Source organism: Somniosus microcephalus, chromosome 5 (assembly GCF_052327205.1).
Source record: "Somniosus microcephalus isolate GS21.2 chromosome 5, FLI_Smic_1.0, whole genome shotgun sequence".
Taxonomy (NCBI): domain Eukaryota; kingdom Metazoa; phylum Chordata; class Chondrichthyes; order Squaliformes; family Somniosidae; genus Somniosus; species Somniosus microcephalus.
In genome coordinates, this window is record NC_140991.1 from 164190410 (window position 1) to 164218121 (window position 27712).

Consider the following 27712-nt stretch of genomic DNA (forward strand, 5'->3'; position numbering starts at 1 on the left):
TTAGCATAAATATGATAAAGATCCAACTTACAGAAGAATTTTTTCCTGTTTAATATTTAACATTGCAGTAGATGTGCTGTTTTGTCATATTGAAGATATTTTCCATATTTCAGATAAAATATTCAAGTAAATTTATGTTCTCTGTGTCATCAGAACATAAATTTACTTAAATAATTTATTTTAAATAGACGTGTCATGGCTAATAATAAATGTCTCTTTACTTGTGAGGCTGACTGTACCTTATGACTGGTCCTCGTGAATTATCTAGCCAGCCTCACTTGTGGAGATTTTTGCCAGATATCTGTGTTGACTGTTTCATAGCTTGTGTTTGTATGCAGAATAATGCATATTCAAAGACATATGGAAAAATTACTCATGGTTCTGAATTGGTTTTAAACTAGTATTCACACACATGGTGTGCTAAAAATGCACATAGTAGCCCAAACCAAACAGGGAACCACACACTCCTTATTAATCTATCCTTGACTATCCATGTTTAATAAGGAGTGTTTGGTTCCCCATTTCGTTTGGGTTACTATGTACATTTTTAGCCGCACCATACTTGTGAACATTAGTTCAAAATCAATTGGAAAGAAAGGATGAATGGCAGCAACTTACAGATTTATTCCAATGTAATGATCAGATTGTTTGGTATTAAATTATTCAGTATTTTTAACTGATATGTTTTTCCCCCGTGACCAGTGCTCAGGGAATTCAGTCTCTGAGTCAGATTTTCACACGCTAAGGAGTCAGTTCAGCTTTTATACACCAGTATTTATTCTGGAAACAAGCCAAACTGTCTGCAAAAACTGACAGAAATTTGAGCCTGGCAGCTGAGAAACAGGCAAATATCAATATCATAATTAACAAATTAACCTTCATCAGTGCTCTTTGGAAATATTACATTTCTTATTGAACACTTCCGAATTTCAGCAACTGTAGACATATTGAAACTGAATATATTAGAGACAATTTAGTTGGAGAATAGCATAGGGCTTTGTCACATACCGTTATGTGAGGATAAAGCATTAGGAGAATTACATAAATCACTGAAAATGATCTGCGCAACTCTGCATATTACAGTATGAGGCATTTAAAATGACAATGATTTAAACCTGCAAATTACTTTGAGTGATTTATTTAAGGCATGCGCTATTTGTGCATTCAGGTCAGTATTTTCATGAGTTCTGTATAGTGGTAATTTTGCCCAGGTTTATCACGTTACAAAATTACTCCTGGCATGAAGTAGATATTCAGTGCTGTAATGCTGAAGTAATGTGCTAGTGTTCCTCCGCTTGGATCGCAACTTGCATAATAATCCAGTGTATTTACATTGTACGTGTATTGCTCTGAGAATGATTTTATTTATAACTGGCATTGCAGCATCGCTGCAGGTTTCATTTTAATCACAATAGAGCACCAACAAAAATGAGGAAGTACTTTGATTGTAGATATTGGATTCCCTGAGCTAGTCATATTGCAGTTGGATGAGGAGGAACAGCAGAGGGCAGCACATGGCATGATATGCCACAGAAATGGTATTGGTCGGTATAGTTAGGTATTCTATGGGGGAGAATTTTAACCCCCCCCCCCAGATCAGGCTGGAGAGTGGTTAAAAATGGGAAACCCGACCCCCCAACCCACCTCTAATGCGCCCATTTCTGGTTTTACCGGAGGTAGGTTGGGGGCCAGGCGAACAACCTGCTCTCCAGAGGTGGGCCATTCATTTAAATATTTTAATGAGGTGGCGCATCTCAAATATTAGAACAGTTTTAAATTTAATGGCTGTGGGCCAGGTTTCCCAGGGCTCAGGAAATCCGGCAGCTAAAGGGAGATGAGAACTGATGAATCCAGCAGGTAAGTGCCTTTCCAGCATTGCTTGTGGGCCAGGAGAAGCAGGAGTGCTTCCCCCAGCCTCCCAAGCTAACCTGCTTCCCTCCGCACCATCCAATCTCCCCCCTGTGCTCTGGCCGCCCCTCCTTGCGATCCGATCCCCCCCGCAATAGCCTCTCCGGCGCACACCCACACCCAACCATGATCTCCTCTCATGCCCAACCGCACCACCCCAATCTACATCTAGCCTGCGTGTCCTCCCTGCCCTGCCCCGCCTCCCGATATCGCCCCAGCCTACAATCTCTCCCTCCCTGCCTTGCTCCTCTCCTCTTCTCGGCTGCGCCTGGTGCTGCAGTCCTTCACACTCGACAGCCAGCCAACCTCTCAATCTGGGAGGGAAGTGGAGAGAAAAAATTTAAATGAGGTCCTGCCCTTAAATTCAGCAGGACCTCCAGGAAACCTACATTTCCGGGTTTCCCGGCCACTACACCTCCCCACAGCTCCCTCCCCACCTCCCAGCCTCCCCGTAATTATTGGGGCCTATGCATCTGTCCCAGCCAGCACTACCTGGAAACAACGGAGAAGCAGTGTTTCAGGAGATTATGATTAAACTGTGCTATCTGCTAAACAAAGATGCAAAGGCAAGTGAACATCATCATGGAACTGTCAGTGGCAGTGAAGATCACCATGGCTCTACATTTCTATGTGCATGGAATGGCTTGGACATTAAAGGGATGCTTCGCGGTGCTGGTGTGGGATAGTGTCAACCCGACGCATCATGTGGCAGCCAGGGTTTACAGCGTCAAGTGAAGAAAATCTGGCCATGGTGATGCCGCCCGGCCAGCAATTTTGTCAGGGGCTGATGCCCTGTATCCAGTGCAGGTGATGTCGGAGAAAGTTGGTGATGTTGGTGTGCCTGGTGATGTTGGTGTTGAGGCTGATTGTGGAAGGATTCGGAGGACCAAGGTCTGATTGTTTCATTAGCTCCAATGTTGCTGCAATAGATGGCAGCTGCAGGTGAGATGACAGAAGCGAACTGTCAATGGTGAGAGAGGTTCCCCCAATAAGGTGGCACTGGACATACAGTTGGATCTAAAAACGTGTAAGCTAAAGAAATCTCTATATATGTTAAAAATGCAGTAACCAACATTTTCTGTGCTCTGAAACTCACCGTCTGCAGCATGGCATCCTGATACCACTTCTGCAGCTGTCAGCTTTTCACAAACATCAGAGCAGAAGCAAAACACGCCAGGTTGAGCTGGCGTGTTCCCCGAACAGCGGGTAACCTGTGGGGGAGAAAGTAAAATTACAAGTAAGCCTCAAAATACTCTTAAATTGACTCTTAACAAGCTATTTAAGTAGCTGAATTATATCCCTCGTCGCTTGGTGTCGAGTCAGTTCTGCGCAGACAGACCCGACACCTGGGAGACTCACGTGGAAGCGGGTTGACAGCAGATTTCCTACCCGCTGTCAATCTTTGCTATTTTGACAGTGGACCCGCCTCCAAACCCACCCCCTCAGCGCTATTAAATTTGCGGCCAATGTCTTGCCTTTATATGAACCACAAGGGCTTTACGATAAATGTCCAGCTTGTGTGGAACCACCAACACCAAATCATACTGGTGAGTGTCTACTGCTTAGAGAGCTCACACACAGCCTACATTTTAAGGCAATCCATTGCGATCACTGATGGAAGGATGGCTGTTTGCAGAATTTGGGTACCTGCTGCAGCCATAGCTGATAACAACTTTACACTGAGCAAGTGTTGCATTGTCAGAGGCGCTGTCTTTTGGATGAGATGTTACACTGAGGACCTGTCTGCCTACACGGGTGAACATTAAAGATCCTATTCACTTTTTCGAAGAAGAACAGGGCTTTCGACTGGTGTTCAGGTCAGAATTTTTCCCTCAACTAACACTAGCAAAACAGATTAACTGGACATTCATCTGTTTGTTGTGTGCAAGTTGGCTGCTGCCTTTGCCTACAAAACTCCAGTGACTACCATTAAATGCAATTAATTGGCTCTGAAGTGCTTTGATATGTCCCGAGGATGTGAAAGACAGCATATAAATACAAGTTCTTTATTTTAGATTGAGCAACATGGGACAGTGTTGTGCTTTACTTTTTGTGTTGCTGCATCTGATATGAGGTCAATTCTCCAAGCAGTACTTAGGTCATCGTTGTCTGAAATTGGAGAAAGAGTGCGCTCATTGCTAAGAGAAGCTTTATCAGAGATGAAGGATGACATTTAATATTGTCTCATGCAGACGAAAGGCAGCATTTATCCTCAGTGAATGCAGTACACAGAGTCAGCAACATGATAGAGAGGATGTTGGCTCTCAGACCAGTGATATATCAATGATGCTGCAGAATCTTAGCACTATCCAATTTCAGCATTCCCTTGATGATATTAAACCCTTACTGGAGATGTCTCAGTCCACTCTATGTCCAGATGTCCAGACATTAAAAGGTGCTGCTGTTGATGCCTTCCTCACTCCAAATTACAAATGCTTCTTTGGATGTGACTTTTTCTCTCATTAATACTGGCACCACAGGCAATTACAAAGGGTGCATCCTAAGTCATAAACATGGAGGGGCCAATTTTCAACTTCACCACCTGGGCAGTAACCTGGCAGAACAGATCACCTGACCATTGTAGTAGCACTTGCCTGATTTTTATCCCATGGATTTTAAGGAGATGAAATTCAGATGAATTCTACAACAGTCAGGCAATCCACTCTGCCAGTTTACTACCCAGATGGTGGTATACAATTCTTAAGTGGCTTGACAGGGTAGATGCTGGGACCATGTTTCCCCATGCTGGGACTAGGTTTCCCCTGGCTGGGGAGTCTAGAACTAGGGGTCACAGTCTCAGAATAAGGGGTCGGCCATTTAGGACTGAGATGGGGAGAAATGTCTTCACTCAAAGGATTGTGAATCTTTGGAATTCTCTACCCCAGAGGGCTGTGGATGCTGAGTCGTTCAGTATATTCAAGCCAGAGGTTGTAAGCGGTTTTTGACCCTAGCTAAATTGCTAGATGGACGGTTCAAATCGCCCCCTCCTTACGAAAGTTCTATACCCGGGAATTATTATTCAGAGTGTAAATGAAATAAGTCACGGACAGGAATGCTTCGGTGAAAAATCAAACTTGTATTTATTTGGTCTAACATACACTGGCTAAAACATGCACTACTAAACAAAATCACTGTCTCTGTGGAGAATAAAATCCAGATTACAATCAACATACATACAGTACAAAACTGGGACTATAACAAGCAGTAATTCCCTTGTTGCTATGGTGGACTATAATCCACCCCTACCAACGAATTACCCAGTCGCATAAACCCCTTTACCTGGCTGAACCAAACGAAGCTCCCACCCTCAGAATGGCCCAAAAACTTCACTTCTGAGAGACTATGCTTACCCCCACACATGGTCGGTTTCGATCGCTCTGCTCGTTGGCTTCTCTGGTATTTCTTGTTAGTTTGATCTTGTAGGGGCAGGGAGCGAGAGAGAGAGAGAATGGTGGAAAAGAATCTATCTTTATAGTGGTCTGCCTATCTTTTCCCACCAATCTTTAAAATCCATTTGCTTCTGAGCACTCCGGTGCTTAATCTGTGATGAGTCATCCTCAGACCCATGTGTATTGGATTAATCGCCCTAAGTCTAGGACATATCTTTCGGTCTTTGTGTTGGGAAAAAAAACTGGCTCCCTTTTGGCTCGCTGAGGCCGGTGGGTTCATTGATCTGCTTCTCTTCTGAGATGGAGGTGAGAAGTATATTAGAGTGGTTTTTCTAATCAAGTTCAATGGCCCCTTCCTTTTTCCAGGACTGTCGGGTGAACCCATACATACTGGATGACCGACAGTTCTTTTGTCACAGCCAACTGCCATGCGTTCTCTGGAGTTTTAACAAACCAGTCTTTCACGTGTCTGCACAGGGCGATCCCATAACAGGGAAAATATCCTCAGAAAAATCCCATAAAGTCCACAAAAATATGCTCGACTGAGCCCATTCTTCAGAGACTTTGCGATCTCTTCAGTCCCCCGTTTGATGCTTTTCTTTCCACAAAGCCTCACACGACGAGAGAGCAAAGGCCAAAGTCTCCCACAAGTGAAGCTGTTTCCCTGGTTTTACATTTTAAAAACCTGGAACTGTACCCCTTACTGCGTGTCATAGTTCCCTTCTACCGAGTCAAAACATCAGCGAAAACGGCTTCTTAACACATTCAAACGGCTGGGTTCCAATTCCCACCGACAAACTTCAAGTCAAAATACAGAACATTAATAAGATCCACAGGACGTTACCAAAAAGTCACAGCGCACATCACACAGGACAGCATTGACAGGTGATAACACTTTACAAAAATGCAACAGCGCACATTGCGAAATACAGAGTGCAAAACTATAACCAGAATACAATACACTTGCTTACAGAACTTTGGTACATTACAAGTCTTGCAGGGAGAAACCATCATCAACACAAATCGAATTACACCTTTCTGGATCGATCTAACACCCCTTGCCACCACGCTTGGAGCATCTGGCTCCGTCGCCTGCAGCTGGTGCAAAACAAGTAGCTTACAAGCAACAATTGTACGATAACTAATGCATGGGAACAGATGCGGATCCAGGGAGGAATGTCTATACTCAGACCGATGTCCCACCATGGTGGCGAGACAATCCTTCTGATCTCCTCCCCCACTTCTACTGTCTTTTGCTCTAAAATGTAAAAATGTTTCTGGGAGAGCTCAACGGTCTTTATTAACTCAGTGAGGTGTTCCGGCAGAAAAGGAATCAGGTACCCGAAATGCTCCACATGGTATGGTTGGACCGCCCGCAATCTACAGGGACAGGGTAGGCTTCAGAGGCTAAACGAAGCTGGCACGGGCTCAACGAATTGTTATACGGGTGCAGCACGGTGAGATGCTTGTTGCTTAACCATGAAGGGACGCGACCTTGCCTCAGGTCCTCCAGGTTACTGCAGCCCTTGCCCAGCAACCATGCTCCATACAACACACACACCTCATTCCGTGCAGCCTGCTCCGAGGCGTTCCTGTCCTCCCGTATCAAATCATTAACAGTTTTAGCGTGCCTCTCCAGCTCCGCAATGACCTGCTTTAAATGAACGGTCCTTGCCTGGTCCTCATGAAGCACTGAACCCAACACTGTATTCTCTTCCCCTAGAATCTTACGCAGTTGGTTCTTTAACCCAGTGATCTGCATCTGGAGTTGTGCATCATCCATACTACAGGTCCACAATCCCTTATCTGCAATTCCGAAATTCAAAAAGCTCTGAAAACTGAAAGTTTTTTCGTGGAGCGTCACTCATGTGCACGACATGACCTGAGTGGCACCAAACATGACCCGACGTGGCCGATGCTTGACCCACGCACGTGTATTATTAATACCCATTCCTGTACTGAACGCTGTAGCTACATCGTTCTAGGTCCCTCTTCTCTGCCTCCTGGACCCCACACTACCCCCAACGTTCAGATTATTAAGCTGTTCTTTCTCTACATTTCCATACTCCAGTTCATAAAATTCCTGAAACATCGCCTTTAACAGAGCAGCATAAAGCTTCTCCATCTTCCTTGGACACCACACAGGCAGATGGACTTCAGTCAGGTTCAGGATCACGGATGCCACGGCGTAGTGCACGTTCTGAAACAACACTTTGTCAGTAAGGATTAATACCAACCCATTCCCTGGACCCCTGGTGGTGGTGGGACACCAATCTACAGTTGTCTGTACCGTCGGGGCTCTGGGCGGGGGCTTCCTGGTGTATGAGATGAGCTCTGTGGCATTGATGGTGTTCGGGGATTTTGGGATTACACAGGAGTCCACACTCCGATCCCACCCCCCGGCGTCCTGCCATCGCTTGCTAAACACGATCGACACACCCGCTGGGCAGATCTTTTCCGACTCCCACATACACACATAAATCCCTTCCTCAGATTCCCACCACTTATCCCAACACACATTCACTCCTCCCTGAGAACCCGTGATCGTCCGGTACGTGTCATTACTTAGTCTTTCCCAGTCAGCTGTCTGGTCCCCTGTATCTGCGCTCAGTTTCCTGAGCCACCACCACCTTCCCAGTGGAATGTGTCCCCTACAGCTAAGGCACACCTGTTTACCCTCTGTTACCCTAACCCGGGAGGCGGTAACCCCTATTCTCGGGCATGGGTTGGACGCTTCACCATTGGTGAACTCGTCATGGCTGGAATACCGGGTGGAATTTGACTCCAGCCATCCAGGCCATCTTCCCTCGTGGAGATAGATGCTCGCCCCATTCTTTGAGCCACCTCCTGTAATCACGGTCGGTCCCTCTCCGCCGGTGCAGCCGAAGATAACCGATCCCTCGGTGTCGCCCCTGTGACTCGTGCTGGCTTTAATCATGACGATCAGGACTACCATGGCTGACTTCATCTTGTTCTTAGGCGTTCCCTGAAAACACACAGAATGCAACGTTGTCCTTGGGTGACGCCTCACCTTTCCAGACGCAGCTGCACATGATTAAAATCCAAACTATACAGACAAGCTAAGGCAACAGACAGGAGAGAAAGAAGTTATGTACAGTGCCATCCGTCTCCGGGTGGCCACACTAGGTCTCCTCAACCCTGGGCCTCTTACGACTCCGGCTTCCTTCGTTCACCGGTGTGTAAGGAGGCGTCCACGGCACCCTCGGCTGTGGGATCCTGGCACTCCTTCTCACTCCTGCCCCCACAGGCGGAATGACTGGTCCCTCTGTGGGCTCCTCACAGTCCCAGATTATGGGCTGGAGACCCACATCTGTAGCGCAGCTCACCACTCCCTGCTGTTTCCTCCTCTTATCAGCTCTTCCCCCAGGGTTGAAAAGCTTGCAATGATTGATATGGAACCACTTAGTGCGTCGGGGCATTTTGACCACATATACCATCAGACTTGCCCTATCCACGATACTGTACAGTCCTATGTATAGTGGTTCAAAAGTCCCTACCCTGGCGAAGTTTCTAACCATTACTTGATCTCCGACCTTCCACTCGTGGTGCCTCTGAGGCTCAAGCAATAAACGATTTCTACAATGTCGCTTCCCCATGTTACTGGCAGCCTGCCAATGGATCTGCCTGAGATGCTCAAGCAAATTCTTAACAAACCTGTCCCGGTTCACCTCTCTCAACTGATCCTCTGTGAGAACCTGGGCCAGTACATGGCTGGGTGTTCTCATGACCCTGCCAGTCACGAGCTCATGCGGGGAATACCCTGTGCTTCTAGACGGGCTGGCTTGGACCCCCATCAGAACTAACGGCAAGACCTCCACCCACTTTCTAGACGAGTCTCCCGTCTCCTTCCGTAACCTTTTCTTGATGGTCCTATTCATCCGCTCCACAATCCCCAATGACTGCGGGTTGTGTGCAATGTGCCATTTACCCTCTACACCTAGCATCTTCAGATTCGTCTGCATGACTGCCCCTGTGAAGTGACTCCCCTGATCGGACTCCACATACTGTGGTAGCCCCCACCTAGAGAACACTTCTCTCACTAGAATCCTTGCGGTCTCCAAAGCTGTGGCTGTTTGGCATGGGAAGGCTTCTACCCATTTAGAGAACACATCTACCAGGACCAGGCAGTACTTGTAACCCCCCTGTGCGGTGGGCAGCGGTCCGATATAATCGACCTGTATGGACTGCCATGCTCCCTCCACTCTCCTAGTGTGTCCCATGGATACCTTCCTTTTCTGGGGGTCAGGGTTGTTTGCAGCACACACCAAGCAATCCACGCAGAAGTCGCGGATGTCCTCCCTCAGTGGTGGCCACCACCCTGCCTGTTCCACCCGTTGCCAGGTGGTCTCCGGCCCGGGGTGCCCCGCTCCTGGATCCTCGTGGGCCAACTGAAGGTTTCCCCTCTGGTGCTGCTGCAGAACTACCCACTGTTCCCCTCTGAAAACCATTCCTTCCTTTACCGTAATACCTGCCACTCCGTATGGACCCTCTACCTTTTCTCCCTTAGCCAGCGTCTCCAGAACAGTCTTTAGGGTGGGATCCCGTGCCTGGACCATCTTTAGGTCCAGGGCCAATGCTACCCCTGCACTCCCTTGGGTCCCACCTCTGTCTCTGATCGCTGCTACCAGACTCGACCCATATGGATCCCAAAACGTTCGAGCACCCTCTGGCCAGCACGTCGGCCTGCTGATTGCCCTCCACACGTGGTCCTGTCTTAGAATGGGCCTTGACTTTGTGGATATAGAAATCCCCCTGGGTTCCTATTGATGATAAGATCTGTCGCAACAATGGCTTGGTTGCTAGGGGTTTCCCGTCTGCAGATGTGAACCCGCGATGAGACCAAATGGCTAAATATTCTGTACACAAATTGCAAGTGAACATGCTGTCCGAGCAAATCATGTAGGGTGTAGGGAACTCTTCGGGGTGAGTAACCACATACACCACCGCCGACAGTTCAGCGTGCTGGGTGCTCATGGTGCTCGGGAGTTTAATGGCCTTGGCAATGCCCGCCTTTGGGTCAAAAATCCCGCATCCAGTGAGTCGCTCCCCAGCCACCACTGTACTGGACCCGTCTACATGGATCTCACGGCCTGTGGGATGGATCCCAGCCCGAAACCCTATGTCTGCGTCCCATACCCCTTCAACAGAACATTTGTGGGCCACCCCTGGGTAGATCAAATTTGCGGCGAGCTTGGGCTCACAGAGGCCTTTCACACTCAAATTCATCTGAGGGAGCAATAAAGTCCAGCGAGCAATGCGTGCACTGCTCACCGTGCCGTCCTTTATCCTCCCATCCAGAAGCATCTGAGTGGGCGTATGATAAGTGTAAGGTTCGCAAAATTACACATTTTCCACCAAAAGGAAGAAAGGAGAGATATTGGACTGTTTGAAGCAAATATGGTGGCACGGTGGCATAGTGGTTAGCACTGTTGCCTCACAGCGCCAGGGACCCAGGTTCGAATCCGGCCTCGGGCGACTGTCTGTGTGGAGTTTGCACATTCTCCCCGTGTTTGCGTGGGTTTACTCCGGGTGCTCCGGTTTCCTCCCACAGTCCAAAGATGTGCAGGTTAGGTTGATTGGCTATGATAAATTGACCCTTAGTGTTAGGGGGATTAAATGCGTGGGGTTACGGGGATAGGGTGGGATATGTGTTGGTGTAGGGGTTACGGGGATCGGGTGGGATATGTGTCAGTGCAGGCTCGATGGGCCGAAATGGCCTCTATCTGCACTGTGGGGATTCTGTGATTCTGTGTGATTGATTAGGCCAAAGGGATTTAAAAATCAAAACCCCAGGAGGATTTGGCTGGTTTAAAAGGCATGTTCAGACCTGCGACAAACTGTGACAAAGGAAGGTGGGATGGGCCCCCGAGTTTGGATATTGGGCCGTCTGGGAATGTCCTGGGTCACCTCAGCCTTTACATAAAGACAATAAAACCTGTTCCTGCCGAAAATCACAGAGCCACAAAGTACATGAATAAAACAGTACATGCCCACAGCAACACAAAGGAAAGAACATGGCCCAACAGGAAACAACAATCAAACAGCAGTCCAAAACCAATCAGAGATTTCCAAACGTTTTACATTTTTAAACTGGTTTCAAGGCAATCCCGAAACCAGTTAAAGGCCAATTAAAGTTAGATGGGCCATCCCCAAAGCTCGTTAAAGTTTTAAAACATATAAAAAATAACGAGCCTGCCAAATTTAACAAAGAAACCAGAGATTTAGCGGTCAGATAAGCCAGGCCTCAAACCAGTATAATTGAGGCCTGCTTTTTCAGTGAATCAGGTCAAGATCGGAGAAACAGTTCAGCTCAGTGCAGTAAGATCAGAAGTCAGTCAGAGCACGAGTTCAGTACAGGAGAGAAAGTCGGAGAATCGGAGACTTGAGGGAAGAAGAAGAAATGGAGATCGCAGCAACCAAAGGCTTCAAGAAACCAACAACTACCAATATTACCACCAACCAGGTAATACTGGGCCACCGCGACCAACAAGAAACCAACCATCGAAAATTCGAAAATCAAAGACTTGTTTCCACTCTACAGGCTAGTCTGACTTACCCCTGGGTAAGATTTTGACACAAAAGACCCTAAAATTTAGACTAACCAAAGAAAATTGGGTACTTACCTGATACATCCAACTATGCAGTTAACCGCATCAGCGGACAAACCCAAACTGAAGACCCAACGCAGGTGCAGTCTTCTACCATGTCCGGGGTACGGCAGGCCCCAACTGCCACAACTAAGGAGAACCCCAAAATCGCAAACCTCTACAATCTGTCAAGAAAGTCATTTGGTGAGCATTTCCTGGTCCTCTGGATTTCAACCTAGTTAGGATAGTAGGGTTGGGAGGGTAAGGGATTTTTGTCTATTGTAATTCTCCCTCGCATATTCTGAGTGTTCCCCACCCTTTAGAGTATAAGTTTTATTGTATTGTATATTTTCCTGTCTCAAAATAAAGATCTCAATTCTTTTGACCAACCCAGGTGTCTGTTGCAAGTTTCATTACAACCCCCAAATAAGTCCAAAGTCTGGAACAAAAAGGGAGTGGGAGCGATTCGAACCGCTCAAGGGAGTCTGAGGTGAAGCTGACCACACACACCACCCCTTACATGGGTTAAGAGAGTTACCGGGAGGTGAGAAGTGCTTTGCATATTAGAGTGGTTTTTCTAATCAAGTTCAATGGCCCCTTTCTTCCAGGACTGTCGGGCAAACCCATACATACTGGATGACTGATAGTTCTTTTGTCACAGCCAACTGCCATGCATTCTCTGGAGTTTTAACAAACCAGTCTTTCACGTATCTGCACAGGGCGATCCCATAACAGGGAAAATACCCTCAGAAAAATCCCATAAAGTCCACAAAAATATTCTTGACGGAGTCCATTCTTCAGAGACTTTGCGATCTTTTCAAGGTCTATATATTTTTGGATACAAAGGGAATCAAGAGATATGGAGATAGTGCAGGAAGGTGGAGTTGAGGTCGAAATCGGCCATGATCTTATTGAATGGTTCAAAGGGCCGAATGGCCTACTCCTGCTCCTATTTCTTCTGTTCTTATGGTGAAGTTGAAAATTCCCTCATTACCATTCAAAGATGGAATACACATATTGAGAACATACATATTTTTTGAAAAATTTGTGCTGATATTAGATTGATTCATTTCTATTATATATGGAACTTTCTATTAATTAGAGGTACATATGTCACATTAATAAGGGATAGAGTGTAGTTTGCAATTATCTATCAATCTTCTTTGCTCACAAATAATTATTACATTGAGTTAGGTAACTTGATTGAGCAGGTGAACTCTCTAGACAGCCAACTCATTACATTGATCTATACTCAGCAGCCCTCCTCCATATGGCTTCAGTATGTCACAATTCAGATATCTGAAGACATCTGAGGCCTTTTTATTTGTTGTGGAGGGACAGTATCCGACTTGTGACTGAAGTGGCCAGCTCCCCTTCATGGTACAACTTGCGGAGCATACTGTGAGGGATAGGTTCTCCCAAAGACTGGCAGCCAATATTTTAAAAATCTGAGAAGGTGTGTGTTAATTCCCTCAAATATAAGGCATCTAATATAGTGATATGATATTAAGTGCCAACCTTGGCCAAAAGGTAGCACTTTTGCCTCTGAGTCAGAAGATTATGGGTTCAAGTCCCACTTTAGAGACTTGAGCACATAATCTAGGTAACACTTCAATGCAGTACTGAAGGAATAATACTACTCTTTTGGATAAGATGTTAACCGATGTCCTGTGTGCCCTCTCGTGTGATTGTAAAAGATCCACGGCATTATTTGAATAACTGGGATTTCTCCAGGCCGACACTATTAAAACAGATTATCTGATATCGCTGTTACTGGGACCTTGATGTGCGCAAATTAGCTGCTGTGTTTACCTCCATTACAATACTTCAAAAGGTTACTTCATTGGCTGTGAAGTGCTCTGAGACATCCCGAAAACATGAACAGTGATACATAAATGCAAATTCTTTTGTTCTGTTTCTATTTCAATAACATTATATTTTGCAAAATCTTGCACAGGGCATTCTCGATGAAATGCATTGCTCTGTGATGTATTTAATTGTTATGTACTTTGCATCTATTCTAGTGAACATGCTACCTTAGACTGTAGTGAAGATAATTATGCCTGCATGACCTTTCCACAGAATATAATTTATTTACCTGTAATATTTTTCATAATCATAGTTTGAAAATGTGCTTACCAATTCTCTGTTGTGCTGCATTTTTTTAATTTGTGCTTGGAATGTGGGTGACGCTAGCAAGCCAGTATTTATTTCCCGTCCCTGGTTACCCCGAGAGCTTTAAGAATCAACACATAGTGTGAAACTGGAGCCACATGTAGGCCAGATGAGGTAGGGGTGCCAGGTTCCCTTCCCTGAAGGATGTTAGTGAATCAGTTGGGTTTTTACAACAATCTGACACTTTCTGGTTCTAAGCCACAAATTACCAGATTTATTGAATTCAATATCCACATCTTGTCATGCTAGGATTTGAACTCAACCTCTGGGTTGCTAGTCCAGAACCATAACCATAAAGCTACTCCACGCATCAGTTCAGCAGGATTAGTGGTTTACATTTCCTTGATTGGGCATAATAAAAAAAACAATTCTCAATGCACACAATTGCATTAAAATTAGGTCTGGAATGATAATGTAAACAACCAATCCTGCTGTACTGACACATGGGGAGCCACCATGCATCATCACAGAGAATTGGCAGTTTCAAATTTCACGTGAAGTGAACTCACTTTACATTGCGTTTTGAAATCATACTTACTGAATGAACACACGTGCAACATGAACAAAGAGAAACATAACCACAAATTGAAATATATCCTCCATGTTACAATTTGGAAATTCCTCATGGCTGAAAGTAATTGAATCCACTTCCCAATAATTGAATGAATTGGTCTTGTTGAGTTAACAACAGCCATATGTTATAATCCTGTTGAGTCTATGGGGAAATTGCAAATCATTGTTATTTCCACCAAAGAAAACTTTAAGGCAAAATCAGATGGTGTGAAGATGGTATTAAAGTTAGCAACAGGTGGATCATCAACCTGACAGTCATCTGACTGTGAATGGAACCTTCTTCTAAAGCCCACATAGGGAAGTGAGACTCCTTTGCCTGAGCAATAGCTAAAGATATCAAAATCCCAACTGGTGGATGCTCACGTGCTAAACTCTGGAAGACTTGGGTAGTAGATATAGACATATCAATCATAGGCATTGGTATGAGCTTCAGACGTGTTACACTGAGATTATGGATGATGGTTAAAAATGTCTTGAACTGGGCAATTGATATTGTAATGTTAGAATCCTGACCATGGCAAGCACAAACCAGGCTTCAAATTCTGTACAATAGCAAAATACTGTGGATGCTGGAAATCTAAAATAACAACAGAAAATGCTGGAAACACTCAGCAGGCCAGGCAGCATCCGTGGAGAGAGAAACAGAGTTAACGTTTCAGGTCTCTGACCATTCGTCGGAACTGGAAAAAGTTACGGGTATAACAGGTTTTAAGCAGGTGCAGAGGCTGGGAAAGTGGGGTGGAGGGGAGGAAGGGACTAAAGGGACAGTCCATAGTTTGCTGAAGGTAAAACATAGTGAGCCGGAATTTGCTCTCGCTTGCCCACAGACTTTCTATGGGATTTTGTACTGGAATTGATGTGATTAGAATCTGGGACCTGTGTGAACAGGACAAGCAACTGTGTATCTCCTTAACCAATCAGATTGAAGAATTGTTAATGAGCTGCACCGAGTTTGAACCAGGAAGTGTAAGTTAGAATAGTTAATTCAATGTCAAATCATGCACAGAAAGTGAAATAGAGAGAGAAAGATCGGAATAAGAGAGAGCGATAAAAGAGACAGAAAAAGTTTTAAAAAAAATATATTTTTTAATCTCCAACAAGAATAAAAATCTGAAAGAATGTGGCTCCACACTTGTAAAAGTTAATTTTCAGTGCCAGAGGGGTTGTTTGGCAGACTTAGCACACCGTTAAAAATTTACTTACCCTGGATTGGACAAGCCCTAATTTTTTTCTGGTGAGTTTAGTGGCTAGCTATTACATAAGTACCGCAACCTTCACGCCGTTCCATGTATTTCAATGCCGAGTCTCTCGCCGAGATACCGTTATATTGAAGCTTCTTTAGGAGCATGGCAACTCAGTCACCAACTTCCTGATTTCCACATTTAACTGAGCATGTGCGGTCACTGGAAGTTGCTGTCTGATTTACACTTTAACAACGGTGAGCGCTATTAGCCTCACCGTTATTTCTACAGCAAAATACGGCCCATTAATATTTTAAACTGCTGTGAAAAGAGGTGTGCTCTATTTAGTGCAGTGTATCAGCTATAAGCAGTCCATTTTGAAATCAACTAATTTTTTGGGAGTTCAGGAGTCTTGTCCTAAGTGTTGCAATGGGTCGATTCTGCATTCATTCCAGGATGTTCGCTCCATTGCAGTCTGTTGCAGTGAAGGTTTTCTGAGTGTTAATAGGGGTGAGCATTTTCCACAATTTTTATTTTCATTGATCAGTGATTAGGGCCGTGATTTTGCAAGCCGTGGCGAGTTCGGTGCGCCCGGAGCAGACAGCAGCCGTAAACTTTACACCCGTCTTCATCTCGCCTCCTCTGAGTGATTTTGCCCTGATTGGGCTTGTTAAGCCCATCCTGCAAGGTTCCCGGCCAATTAAAAGGAAGCGGGCCTGACGACGTCATCTGCTGATGTGTCATCAGCCGGTTTCCTTAAAGGGACCATGTCCAAATTCATTTTGACGTTTGTGTTGTCCGTGTTCTATAGCATTGAGGTGCTGCAAACACTGACAAGCACTGCAGAGGTGCACAGCTGCACCCAGGCTCTTCCAGGACTCCCTCCATATGCTTATGGACGGAGTCACAGCACACAGGGAGGTTCTCTTCCCTTCCAATGGGCGGAAGAGACCTCCCAGGAGACCAACGCAGCCTGGTTGCACATTGCACAGGAGGACACAAGCAGGGATGTTGTCAGGAGGACCTGGTAACAGTGACGCAAACCTTTCAATGATCTCAGTAGATCACGAAACGTTACTGCAAAGCCACACTCAGCCTCATCCCCCTGTGCCACTCATCACATCCCCATCACTCTGCCTTCCCTACCCTACTCCTGCATATCCTTACTCATACCAACTTACCTTGCACCTCCACTCATCCCACTCTATCTACATTATCACTTCCCCATCTCACTAGCCACCCCTCACACTCACCCTCATCCTACTGCAAGCATACCAACTAACAACACACAAGAATAGGCACTTGGGTGTTTTAGCCAATGATCGTGTAAACTTTCTGTTAATGTGTTGTCAAGCTTTGAAATCCTTATTGTTACTACTTTACCTTCTTGGACAGATTTGTGTGCACCTTTGAAAGTGTCTTAGTTGCAGTGAATGCTGAGACATAATGTAATCCCACCCCCAATGGTGATGAGTGTGAAAGGAATGGCTTGGACATTATAGGGATGCTTTATGGTGCTGCTGTGGGGTGGTGGCAACCTGGTGCATCATGTGGCAGCCAGGGTGTACAGTGTTAAGTGAAGCTAATCTGGCCATGGTGAGGTCATCGCTGGTGTCCCGGGCAGCAATGTGCTCGGGTGATGATACCCTGGGTCCAATGCAGCATCAGTTGATTGCGGAGAAGGTTGGTGTGGATGTTGGTGCTGCTGGTGTGCCCGGTGATGCTGGTGTTAAGTCTGATCATTTTGGGATTCTGAGGACCAAGCTGAGATTTTTTCAAGGGCACCGATGCTGATGGAATAGATGGCAGGTGAGGTTGAGATGACAAAAGTAATCTGTCAATGTTGAGATAGGTTGTTACAAGGAGGTGACAGTGGATAGAGAGATTACTGCAAACACTTCAAAAGTGCATTAAGCTCAAAAGTGGGTTCTAAATACTGAAGGCTGAAGCTTCTGAGATTGGAAAGTGACCAGCTGTAAAATGGCAAGTTTTAAACCACTTTTGCAGCTGTCACCTATTGAAAGAAATGGAGAGTTGTTCAGAACCCAACATACTTACCTGGCGTGATCCCCAAGCGACGGGAACCTTGTGGAAAACATGGCAAAATACTTTGGAGCTGGGAAAATGGGGATTTAATTACTTTAAACATCCTCCGAACAAACAGAATTGCATGACCCGCCGCTTAGTGCCATGTCTGCAAAGCGCAGGCAGAGCCGGCACTTGGGATTCTGACAAGGAGGCGGGTTCAGAGCAGGATACCGGCCCGCTGTCAATCTTTTGGATTTTGACAGCGGACCCGTCTCCAAACCCACCCTCTGAGCACCAGCAAAATTCAGCGCTATGAGGGAGAAACATAGCAAAAACCTCAGACTGCAGGAGGTCACCATCCTTTTGTGTGAATTTACTGATACAGGCCCCCAGTTTAAGCCTGCATCTATCCAAATACAAACGTCTCTGAGCATCGACTACTATGCATGTCCATTACCAAAGTTGCACTGGTTGATGACTTAAATTGGGTCAATCATAACTGACATGGAACCTGTAGGGTTCTCAAAATTCCCACATTCCCCAAAAGTTATGGATAAAGGGACCCTGTATGGACAAGTTGTTAAAAAGGGTACCCAAAATGGCTTCTGCAACCTCGTGACCAAAAGTACAGGATTTTAAAAGCAAGGCCCTGCAAAAAGGCAGGCACTTTTCAAAACCTGAAACGAAACCTAAAATGTATGAATCTGTGAAAAGACTTTGTGGAGCCAGACAGCTAAGCAAACACAGAATATGCATTCATTCACCTTGGAACAGATCAGGTCAGAATGGGCCTAATTGAGGCCATTAGGTTTCTGCATATATAATCGGTAACAGCTCACAGTAGCCATCAAGCCAGGATGAGGACAATTAAATTTCATAAATAACAAACAGCCAGGACATCGAAGCCATTAAGCACGGAGACAACCACTCCAGAAGTCGTTAAAGTAAATGGCTGTAATCATTTTAAACGAGCCCGCCAAAAGTTAGACAAAGGACTGACCTGATTTGGCGCGCAGATAAGGGATGAAGAACTGGGTATAATTGTAGGCCCATCAGTAGTGATCGCTCTCTTGCTCTTGCCTCTTATCGCTTGGCCCTTGGCCTCCTGCCTCTCGTTCTCGTGCCCTGGCCTCGTGGCGGGCTCTCTTCTCGCTCCCCGCGCCGCTCAACACCAAGGACGCCCATTACTACACTGAGGGCCGAATGCGGGAGGAGAACGAGACCCGAATTCAAGGACACACAGGCCACAAACGGGCAGACGAGAGGAGACGAAGAAAACGGTAAACCGGTAAAAGCAGAGAAGGGCAGCGGAAAGACACGTTGGGGGACAAATGCCTAGTTATAAGCTGGCGTTTGACGAATAAGTTGGTGTTTAAAGCATGGATAGCAGCGTCCATGACACATAAACTGGCGTTCGAAGAATGGGTAGAAAAATCAGTTTGTCAGTATAAACTGCCAACCGAGCCCCAGTGACTAAACCGCCCGAGGAAGAAGAAGACCCATCGTGACTCGACGAAGACTCGACTCGACGACGACGTTAGCTGAGGAAAAGGAGGGTGATTCGCATAAACAACTCCACCGCCGCGCCCTGTGACCACGTGGCGATGAAGGACCCCAAAGAACAGCAAGAGTGGACCCCAAAAATCACAATCGTTAAAAATCAACAGGTTTCGAATTGGTGAGCATAAATCCCTGGCCCCTCATAGCTTAATCTAGTCAGGTATAGGGGGTGGGATAAGGATAAGGGGATTTTAATGTGTTTGTTCCCTCGATGTGCCATGTGTTACCCATTCCCAAATAAGTGTATTATTTTTATATGCCTGTAATTATCTTAGTAATTCTCAGTATTGTGCTCTTGTTTTACCTTTTAATAAAAATTACGGTTTTCTTGCAACGAACCACTTGTCTACTCATTTTTCTGTATCACCGCCTGTACCTAAGTCCGGTGTCTAGAACCCAGGGGGTGTGGAGCGATTCAAACCGCTCAGAGACAGCCAGGGGCAGAGCTGACTGGGCACACGCCAAAAAACCCCTACAAACCACACTAGATAATGCTAGGTCAGATGATTTGCATAATTTACTAGTACTCTGGACACATCTCACAATATAATGAGCATGGGGGCACTGATGCTGGTGTTGGAGTGCTAGGGCGGGCATAGGGCAGAGGTGCAGAATTTTTTTTTTTTTTAAAGGTGTCCTACCTCTAGTATCCATTACTGTGGCTCAGTTGGTAGCATACTTGCCTCTGAGTCAGAAGGTTGTGGGTTCAAGTCCCGCTCCAGGGACTTGAGCACATAAAGCTAGGCTGACACACCAGTGCAGTACTGAGGGAGTGCTGCACTGTCGGAGATGCCTTCTTTCAGATGAGACGTTAAACCGAGGCCCCGTCTGCTCGCTCAGTTGGATGTAAAAGATCCCATGGCACTATTTCGAAGAATAGCAGGGGAGTTATCCCCTGTGTCCTGGCCAATATTTATCCCTCAACCAACATAACAAAAACAGATCATCTGGTCATTATCACATTGCTGTTTGTGGGAGCTTGCTGTGCACAAATTGGCTGCCGCATTTCCCACATTACAACAGTGACTATACTTCAAAAAGTACTTCATTGGCTGTAAAGCGCTTTGAGACATCCAGTGGTCATGAAAGGCGCTACATGAATGCAAGTCTTTCTTTTCCAAAAAAGATGCTGTGCAGCTGGAACAGTGCTCAGGTGCTCCAACTGCATTATTGAGTGTGCATATCATTTAAATACAATTTAGGGGCCTAATGATCATTGTGCACAAATTGTGCAGTGACTCGTACCCAATTCACTGCCTCCATTGGGCTGTGCTGAGTGCCTTGAGCGTGTTGTAGGCCTCAGGCCTCCACACCCAATTGGCAGGCACCCAATGAACTTAAGCGCATCAGTTGCTCACTATTGTATCATTGGCCCAATTGTAACATAATGGTCAACTAAAGCATATAATCAATTATAAAACATTACAGCAGTCACCATCAATTAGCACTGCCTATGGGAAGATCAAAGACCAATTAAGAGAGAATCCTGGAACTCAACCAGCAAGGATTCTATCTCCTAGACAACATATCTTGATGAACATTCCACATTAGATTCCAAGGAAGAAAAACTGTTATTTTACAAATGTAATACTAAGAGTAACAACTTGGTTTCATTTTTGTGTGTTGTGATGCCCCACAGATTTGTAAAAATGCTATCACAATGCCCTTTATAATTCAGAACAGTCAAGAATGGGAGTCAATCTTAGGAAGGCACTCTCTTTGCAGAGGCCATGTCATAAATACATACTAATCATTGTGCAAATGAGGTCGTTCCTGTATTGTATTTGATAACCTCATATGGTATAACTATGAATATATCATAAATTAAGAACAATATACATTCTGTTACTGACATCAGTACACCATTGTAGTTAGATATAGCATAAAAAATTGAGTTTTGGGGGTGAAATTGATCTGTGGTGGTAGTGCAAAATAAAGATTCGGCCCAGTTTACACCCCAACCTGTGTTTTTCTTTTCCATTCAATCAAGCAGGGTGTAAAACAGGCTGCCGATTTGCTATCACCCATTTTGATCTACTGCCAAAGACCAATTTCATCTCCTATATATTTGCACAAACCTTGGGCAGTAGGCTGGAGCCATAATTCATATGACCCTGTCCAACTCGCCTTACTTAAATCCCAGCTTTTATCTCTTGTGTTCTGTTCAGCAACATTGACCACAGTTGTGTGGACATCAACAGGCCGTACCGTACCTCCTGGCTGGAGAAGGAATGAGCATGACCGTGAGCAGCTTGCAAAAGGGGTAACAATTTGCCTGAGAAACTATATTAAATGCACCAGAATTTTCAAACAATTCCTTTTCAAGTTGAGTGTTAAATTGATCGTTTTTTGCGTACAAGTAAAAGTGTACGTACACGTGCATGATACTCCAAGAAACTCTCACAATCAAATAATGAGGCTCAATATCTTGCTCCCTATTGAAGAAACATGAACTCTAGATACTGCACCGAATGTTGCAACTAATGTTTTAGATGTTCAACTTCAAGTGAGATTGTAGCAAGAAAATATTCAAACAAGCTATTTCCTGTAAATGGGCCAATTTTGCAATTAATATACCGGAACGTACGCAGAGTACTGTAAAGGATGTGGCCAGTGAGGGTGCTTTACAAATGATTTTTCATTTGGCCATCACAATGCTGGCCTTTGTTTTCAGCAGTTTAACAGCATACCGGTTACTGCAAGTCAACTGGCCCCTCTGCAGTTAGGTATTGCACCAAGTCAACCTCTGGAAGCTGGAGACTCCAAACTGTGATGCATTTTCTTAGATTTTACATCTGCCAGGTTGCTGGTTGGGATGTCCTCAACCAAGAGAATAAAAATTAAATGGATTATTCTTTTGTAATGAATGTTTATGCTTAGAGGTGTTCCTATGCGGCATAGACTTTAATCCTTTTTGTTTTTTGTTTTCTGAAAGGTAGATGCAAAGGTAAATAGTGTTAAAAAATATAAAACAGATACAAAATTATGTATTTCTTTTTATGCTTTTTTTTATACTTTTCTTTGAAGACAACAAAATGGAGGCAGTGAAATGCAATTAATATGGTTCTGTAGGTTTCTAGACTTGCCCAAAATATATGTAAATCAGTTGCAATTCTTTTATTGGCAAAAAAAACCCACATTAGAACTCTTAAAATAAATGATACATTTCCTGGTGATTACTATTTCAATGTGAATTTATTAGGGGCACATTTTCAAACTTGTTTAAAAATCCTTTCATTAAACATAAGAAACAAAATGCAAGCAATAGTATTTCTTTTGCAAGACACAGCAAAACATTAAGACACTTTTGTGTCCAGTGTGCAATTATTGTACAAAGGCAAAGGCAGTTAGAACTTTGTAAACAATATGTTGCCAAAGGTTTGGCTATTTCATTGCTCTACAGCACCAGCAGGAAGCCATATGTTTCTCAGGTGATTACTGTTAATACATTGTATTTAAGTCAGCTTGAAGTTCATTAAGCAAATAGCATAATTATCATTCCCAGGAGGTAGCTAATTTAACTGTTTTGCTTTGATACCACCAGGCATTATCTATGTATTGCCTCAGAAACCATTTGAAATCTATCATTAGCTCTTAGCTTAGGAACTGTTACATAAACAGAATTATCTGAGAAACAATATTAAGGAGCTTGAGTATTATTTGCTTAAAGGGGCAATGTCTTCGTGAAAAAGTCTTTGACAAACCTTTTTCATTTCTTCGCTAACACACTGTGTGATGATGTAAGTTGTGTTGAAAAATGTAATTGCATTTCTTGTATGTGATATCAGCATGCCCAGAAGACAATCCCATTTATTACAATCCTGCAATTCTTACACAGAAGCTTTGAACACAAAACCAGATACGTTTTCTATATCAATATGTTTTCATCCTTTCTCTTGTCATTTATTATTTCAATTACCACAGGCCACTTAGGCAGAATCTATACCTGGGATTGCATATCCAGATTTATGTAAGTATATTTCTATTGCTACCAAATGTTCTTGTTTTGAAGGCTAAAGTGCAGCATCACTGTAATGCTGTACTCCCTGTGAATCAGACTTTCTCAGAGTGAAGACTTAATCATTTACTCAAAACATTAAAAGAAATATTTACCAAGTAATTAATGAAACTCTAAGTTTAAGGCATTATTTACAACTATTTATATATTTTAATTGATGTATGAAGCAAGTTGGTATTATGGATACTAAGATAATATATATTGTGTATGAAATTTTCCTGCAATCCATTGCAGGCTATTCACCAGTAAACCTGTGAAGGAATGCATATCCACATTAGGAACACGCTCAAAATGTCAATTTAACAAAATATCATACGCAGTAAATATAATAAAACATACCGGGGGAGTGAGGTAAAAGCTGTAACCTAATCTCTGAAATCAGACAGCATTTGTGAACCTTTCTAGTGTTACTTTTATTGTTTATACAAAATATAGTAGGAACGAAGAAAGATCATTCAGCCATTTAGTCCACCCTGTCATTAAGCATTACATACAGCCCATTTGTAACTCGCCCTTATTCTGGCACCAAGTTCATATCTTTCTACTTCCTGATAAATCAGGAATTACATCCTCAATTTCTCAACTGAGGTGCAACCTTGTATTTCACTCCTGAGTACCCATTATTCTATATATATATATATCATAGATAAGATACTGATTAAAACTTGGTTGGCTTAGATGTGCACATTATTCAACAGTTTATTACACTTCAATAAAATGTGCAACATTTACTTAATTAATCTATTGTTTGTATTGTACATTATTCCCAAACAGCAATACCAAATATGAAAAGGCCATAAAGAATTCCAGGATGCTATTAGACATTCATGTTTTACATCCCCTAAACCTGACATGCAGTAAACAATAGTGCATAAAATTGTATTGATTATCAACATTATACATTTTAGAAGTGCTTTAAAAACTTCTCAAATGTTGGAAAATGCAAATAGATTATTTTGATAACATTGGGTGCAACTGTTATGGAAATTATTGTCACTTGGCTAAGACTGATAATTAATAAAAATGATATCGATTGAACAATGTCAAATTTCCAATTACACTTTGCACAGATTGGATATTCAGTTTTTTCACTACATTTGTTTGACTGTTAGTAAAGACTGAAGTAAAAATTAATTGGACAAAAACAGAATGGAAATAGGAATCTCTATTGGATCTTTGAATAAGAAAAATGAAAAAGTAAACAATAGTTCAAATCGCCCTCAGTGTTTCAATTTTTGTTTAACTTTCTGATAATTACTAATTACATGTTAGTTACATTTGCTTGATATAATTTGATGATATTTAGCCACAGGAGATAATAAGATTTCCAACACACCAGTGACTGGTATCTTTGATGTGTATGAAATATGCAACAAACTAAACTTTTACTTTTATTACTTTGGTATCATTCACTGGAGTAGCAGTCTGTAGGGGTTTCAGGGTTTTGTTGAGCTGACTAGATACTTTTTCCCATCAACAGCTCTTAAAAAACGTGTCAGGACAACCCTATAAATATCAGTGTGTTGCTGCTGCCTAAATAATTATTTTTCTACTTGAATAAGTATTGCACCTATGAGTAAGAATACTGGAGAAGGTGTCTGCATTTTCTAGCTGTCTCTTTCAGAGCACTGTTTTAAAATTTCAATTACATTGAAATGCTACATTTCCCATTACTGGGTGAGGATTTCTTCTGTGGCAAGATTGCATACTCAGTCTTTAGAAATGTGTTTAATATTTTGCTCCAGCGATTGCACAGAAGAAATCTTCCCCATTGTTCTCTCTAGAGTTTCTGTTAATATTTCTTTTGCTTTTTTGCATTAATTCCTGTTCTTATTTACAGTGGAAGTCAAAGCATAAACTTGCAAACCATCTGATTGTCATATGCAAATATGGAATGTTCAGAGGCTCTGATGTTCGCACCATGTCCACAAGGAATCATTCGCACAGAGGCTGTAAGACAATGTTGTTTGCTTTCTCCTCATGCCATTTCTTTCCTGAGTATCTGTCGAGACTTTCTCTCTCACTTTGTACATCACAAGTGGCCAAGCTCAGTGCTGTGATCACTGTCCTGGCTTTCATCGTTTGATAGAATGTCTCCAGCATGATGAGCACCTGACGTGGAGATCCCAGAGAGCTCAGAGGGCAGTAATGTCCCTTTCTTCACATTAACCAGTTCTTTTTCCCTTGCGACAGCTCCTTGTTGGCCTCCTTTAACACGTTTCCATTTCATCCTCCGGTTCTGGAACCACACTTTGACCTAAAATAAATCAAAGCTGGTTATCATGTGAAGGAACTTATCAATTTTGATTATGTATTACAATGGTGACAAGTTAAAGGGGCACCATCTTAATGACAAAGCATTTGGTCAACATTTTTACACTTTTGTACCAACACATAGTGACATGAATCACACCAAAGTTCATTATTATCAGATGTCAAAATGACAAAAAATAACTCATGCTCTTCTTGCTTTTCTCTGTCCCACAAACAAACAAAAAACTTACCAAGCACTTTATCATGAAGATAGTACTCATTTAAGGATAACGGTGTACAGGTCAACTTGTTAATAAAATAATAAATAAGGTAGACTGTGTGGTGTAATGGATTAGATATTGGCCTTTCACCTCTTAGACCTGTGTTCAAACACAGCCCAGCCTGATCAAACTAAAAGTCTCCTGTGCAAACAAACCATGTGAAACCACTTCAGGTAGCCTCAGCCCAGTTTGTAGTGGGCATATTATTTGGGTACTAATTTTCAATCTCACTCAGGCCACAGAGGACTTGTGGAAAAATATCATAATGTAGTACAGTATTCTCCTGAGGTTAGGACTGAGGCACATTGTTGGGGCAGAGCAGTCGGACTTAACTATGTTATACCAACCTAAGAATGCTCAATACTGACTCTGGGTGCAAAAGGTGGCAAGTGTTCCAATGCTACCATAAATCAACTTGATGATTAGAAAAATTACACATAAAAGTTAAAAATAAATAAAGAAAATTACAACAAAGTTATAACAACGCAGGGAAGTTATTCTAAATCTTTATAAATCACTAAATAACTCTCAGCTAGAGTGCTGTGTCCAATTCTGGGTACCACAGTTTAGGAAGGATGTCAAGTTCTTGGAGAGGGTGCAGAGGAGATTTGCTAGAATGGTATCCGGGATGAGGGATTTCAGTTATGTGGAGAGACTGAAGAAGCTGGGGTTGTTCTCAGAGCAGAAAAGGATAAGGGGAAATTTAATAGAGGTGTTCAAAATCATGAACAGTTTTGATAGAGTAAATAAGGAGAAGCTGTTTCCACTGGCTGGTGGGTTGGTAACTAGATTACATAGATTTAAGATAATTGACAAAAGAACCAGAGGGAAGATGGTGAGAATTTATTTTATGCAACATGTTGTTATAATCTTGAATGCATTGCTTGAAAGGGTGGTAGAAGAAGGTTCAATAATAAATTTCAAAAGGAAATTAGATATATACTTGAAAAGGAAATATTTGCAGGGCTATGAGGAAAGAGCATGGGAGTGAGACTAATTGGATTGTTCTTTCAAAGAGACGGCACAGCACAATGGGCCAAATGGCCTCCTTCTGTGTTGTAACATTCTATGATTCTATAAACAATAAGATACCAGTGAGGTACCTTACATTTATGTAGTAGTTATTTGCAGGTATTTGTCCTCTCTCAGAGAGGCATTTCACTAAATTAGTGTTGAATGTTTGCTTTCTATAATCAGTGACACCATTTTCAGCAAAGTAATATGTTGACTGTTAACAAGAGTCTGCATAAAGAAGCACGTGAACGGATAAAAAGCAGCCCTTTAATATGTCTGCAGTGCCTGGCCTTTAAAAATTAAAGGAAGGGCCCTTTATAATGAAGGGACTCTGAGTTAAAGGAATATTAATGAAATTGCTACTTACTGCAATGTGTTTCCTTCTGATATATTCTGGGAATTTAGTAGAATATTCTTTCTCTGATAAATATGATCCACTTATATACTAATAGATATGTTTTGTTAGAAAATCCTGAAGGATTACATGAGCTAACAAAGTGTAGTTATCGGGTATTTCTAGATTGCAAGCCAAAAATTCCTAATGTAAAATAAACCGCCTACTTGGCATTATCCACATGGCATTGGGCTGGACATCTGTTGTGTTTATCAGTTTCAGTGACATTTCTACTGTCACAGAGAAGGAGATATGTCTTCAGGCAACTATTGGATCACCGAGGCCGCTTAGTACTGAAGAAGCTTTCATCTGAAACTGCTACTGGTCACT

The 27712-nt window shown here is 43.2% G+C and overlaps 1 protein-coding gene and 1 long non-coding RNA gene across 2 annotated transcripts in view; one reads left to right on the plus strand and one right to left on the minus strand.

Moving 5' to 3' along the window:
- The first annotated feature begins 21433 nt into the window (after positions 1–21433).
- On the plus strand, positions 21434–25369 carry LOC147117417 (uncharacterized). The gene is made up of 3 exons (XR_015078447.1): positions 21434–21685; positions 23347–23392; positions 25281–25369. It is a non-coding gene; the product is annotated as an uncharacterized LOC147117417 (long non-coding RNA).
- The window catches only part of meox2a (mesenchyme homeobox 2a), a 70616-nt gene continuing 65428 nt past the window's right edge, over positions 22525–27712 (minus strand). Inside the window, exon 3 of the mRNA XM_085988393.1 lies at positions 22525–25697. Within this exon, the coding sequence (XP_085844519.1) occupies positions 25473–25697 (225 nt within the window). The 3' untranslated portion in view covers positions 22525–25472. The remainder of the gene's footprint in view (positions 25698–27712) is intronic.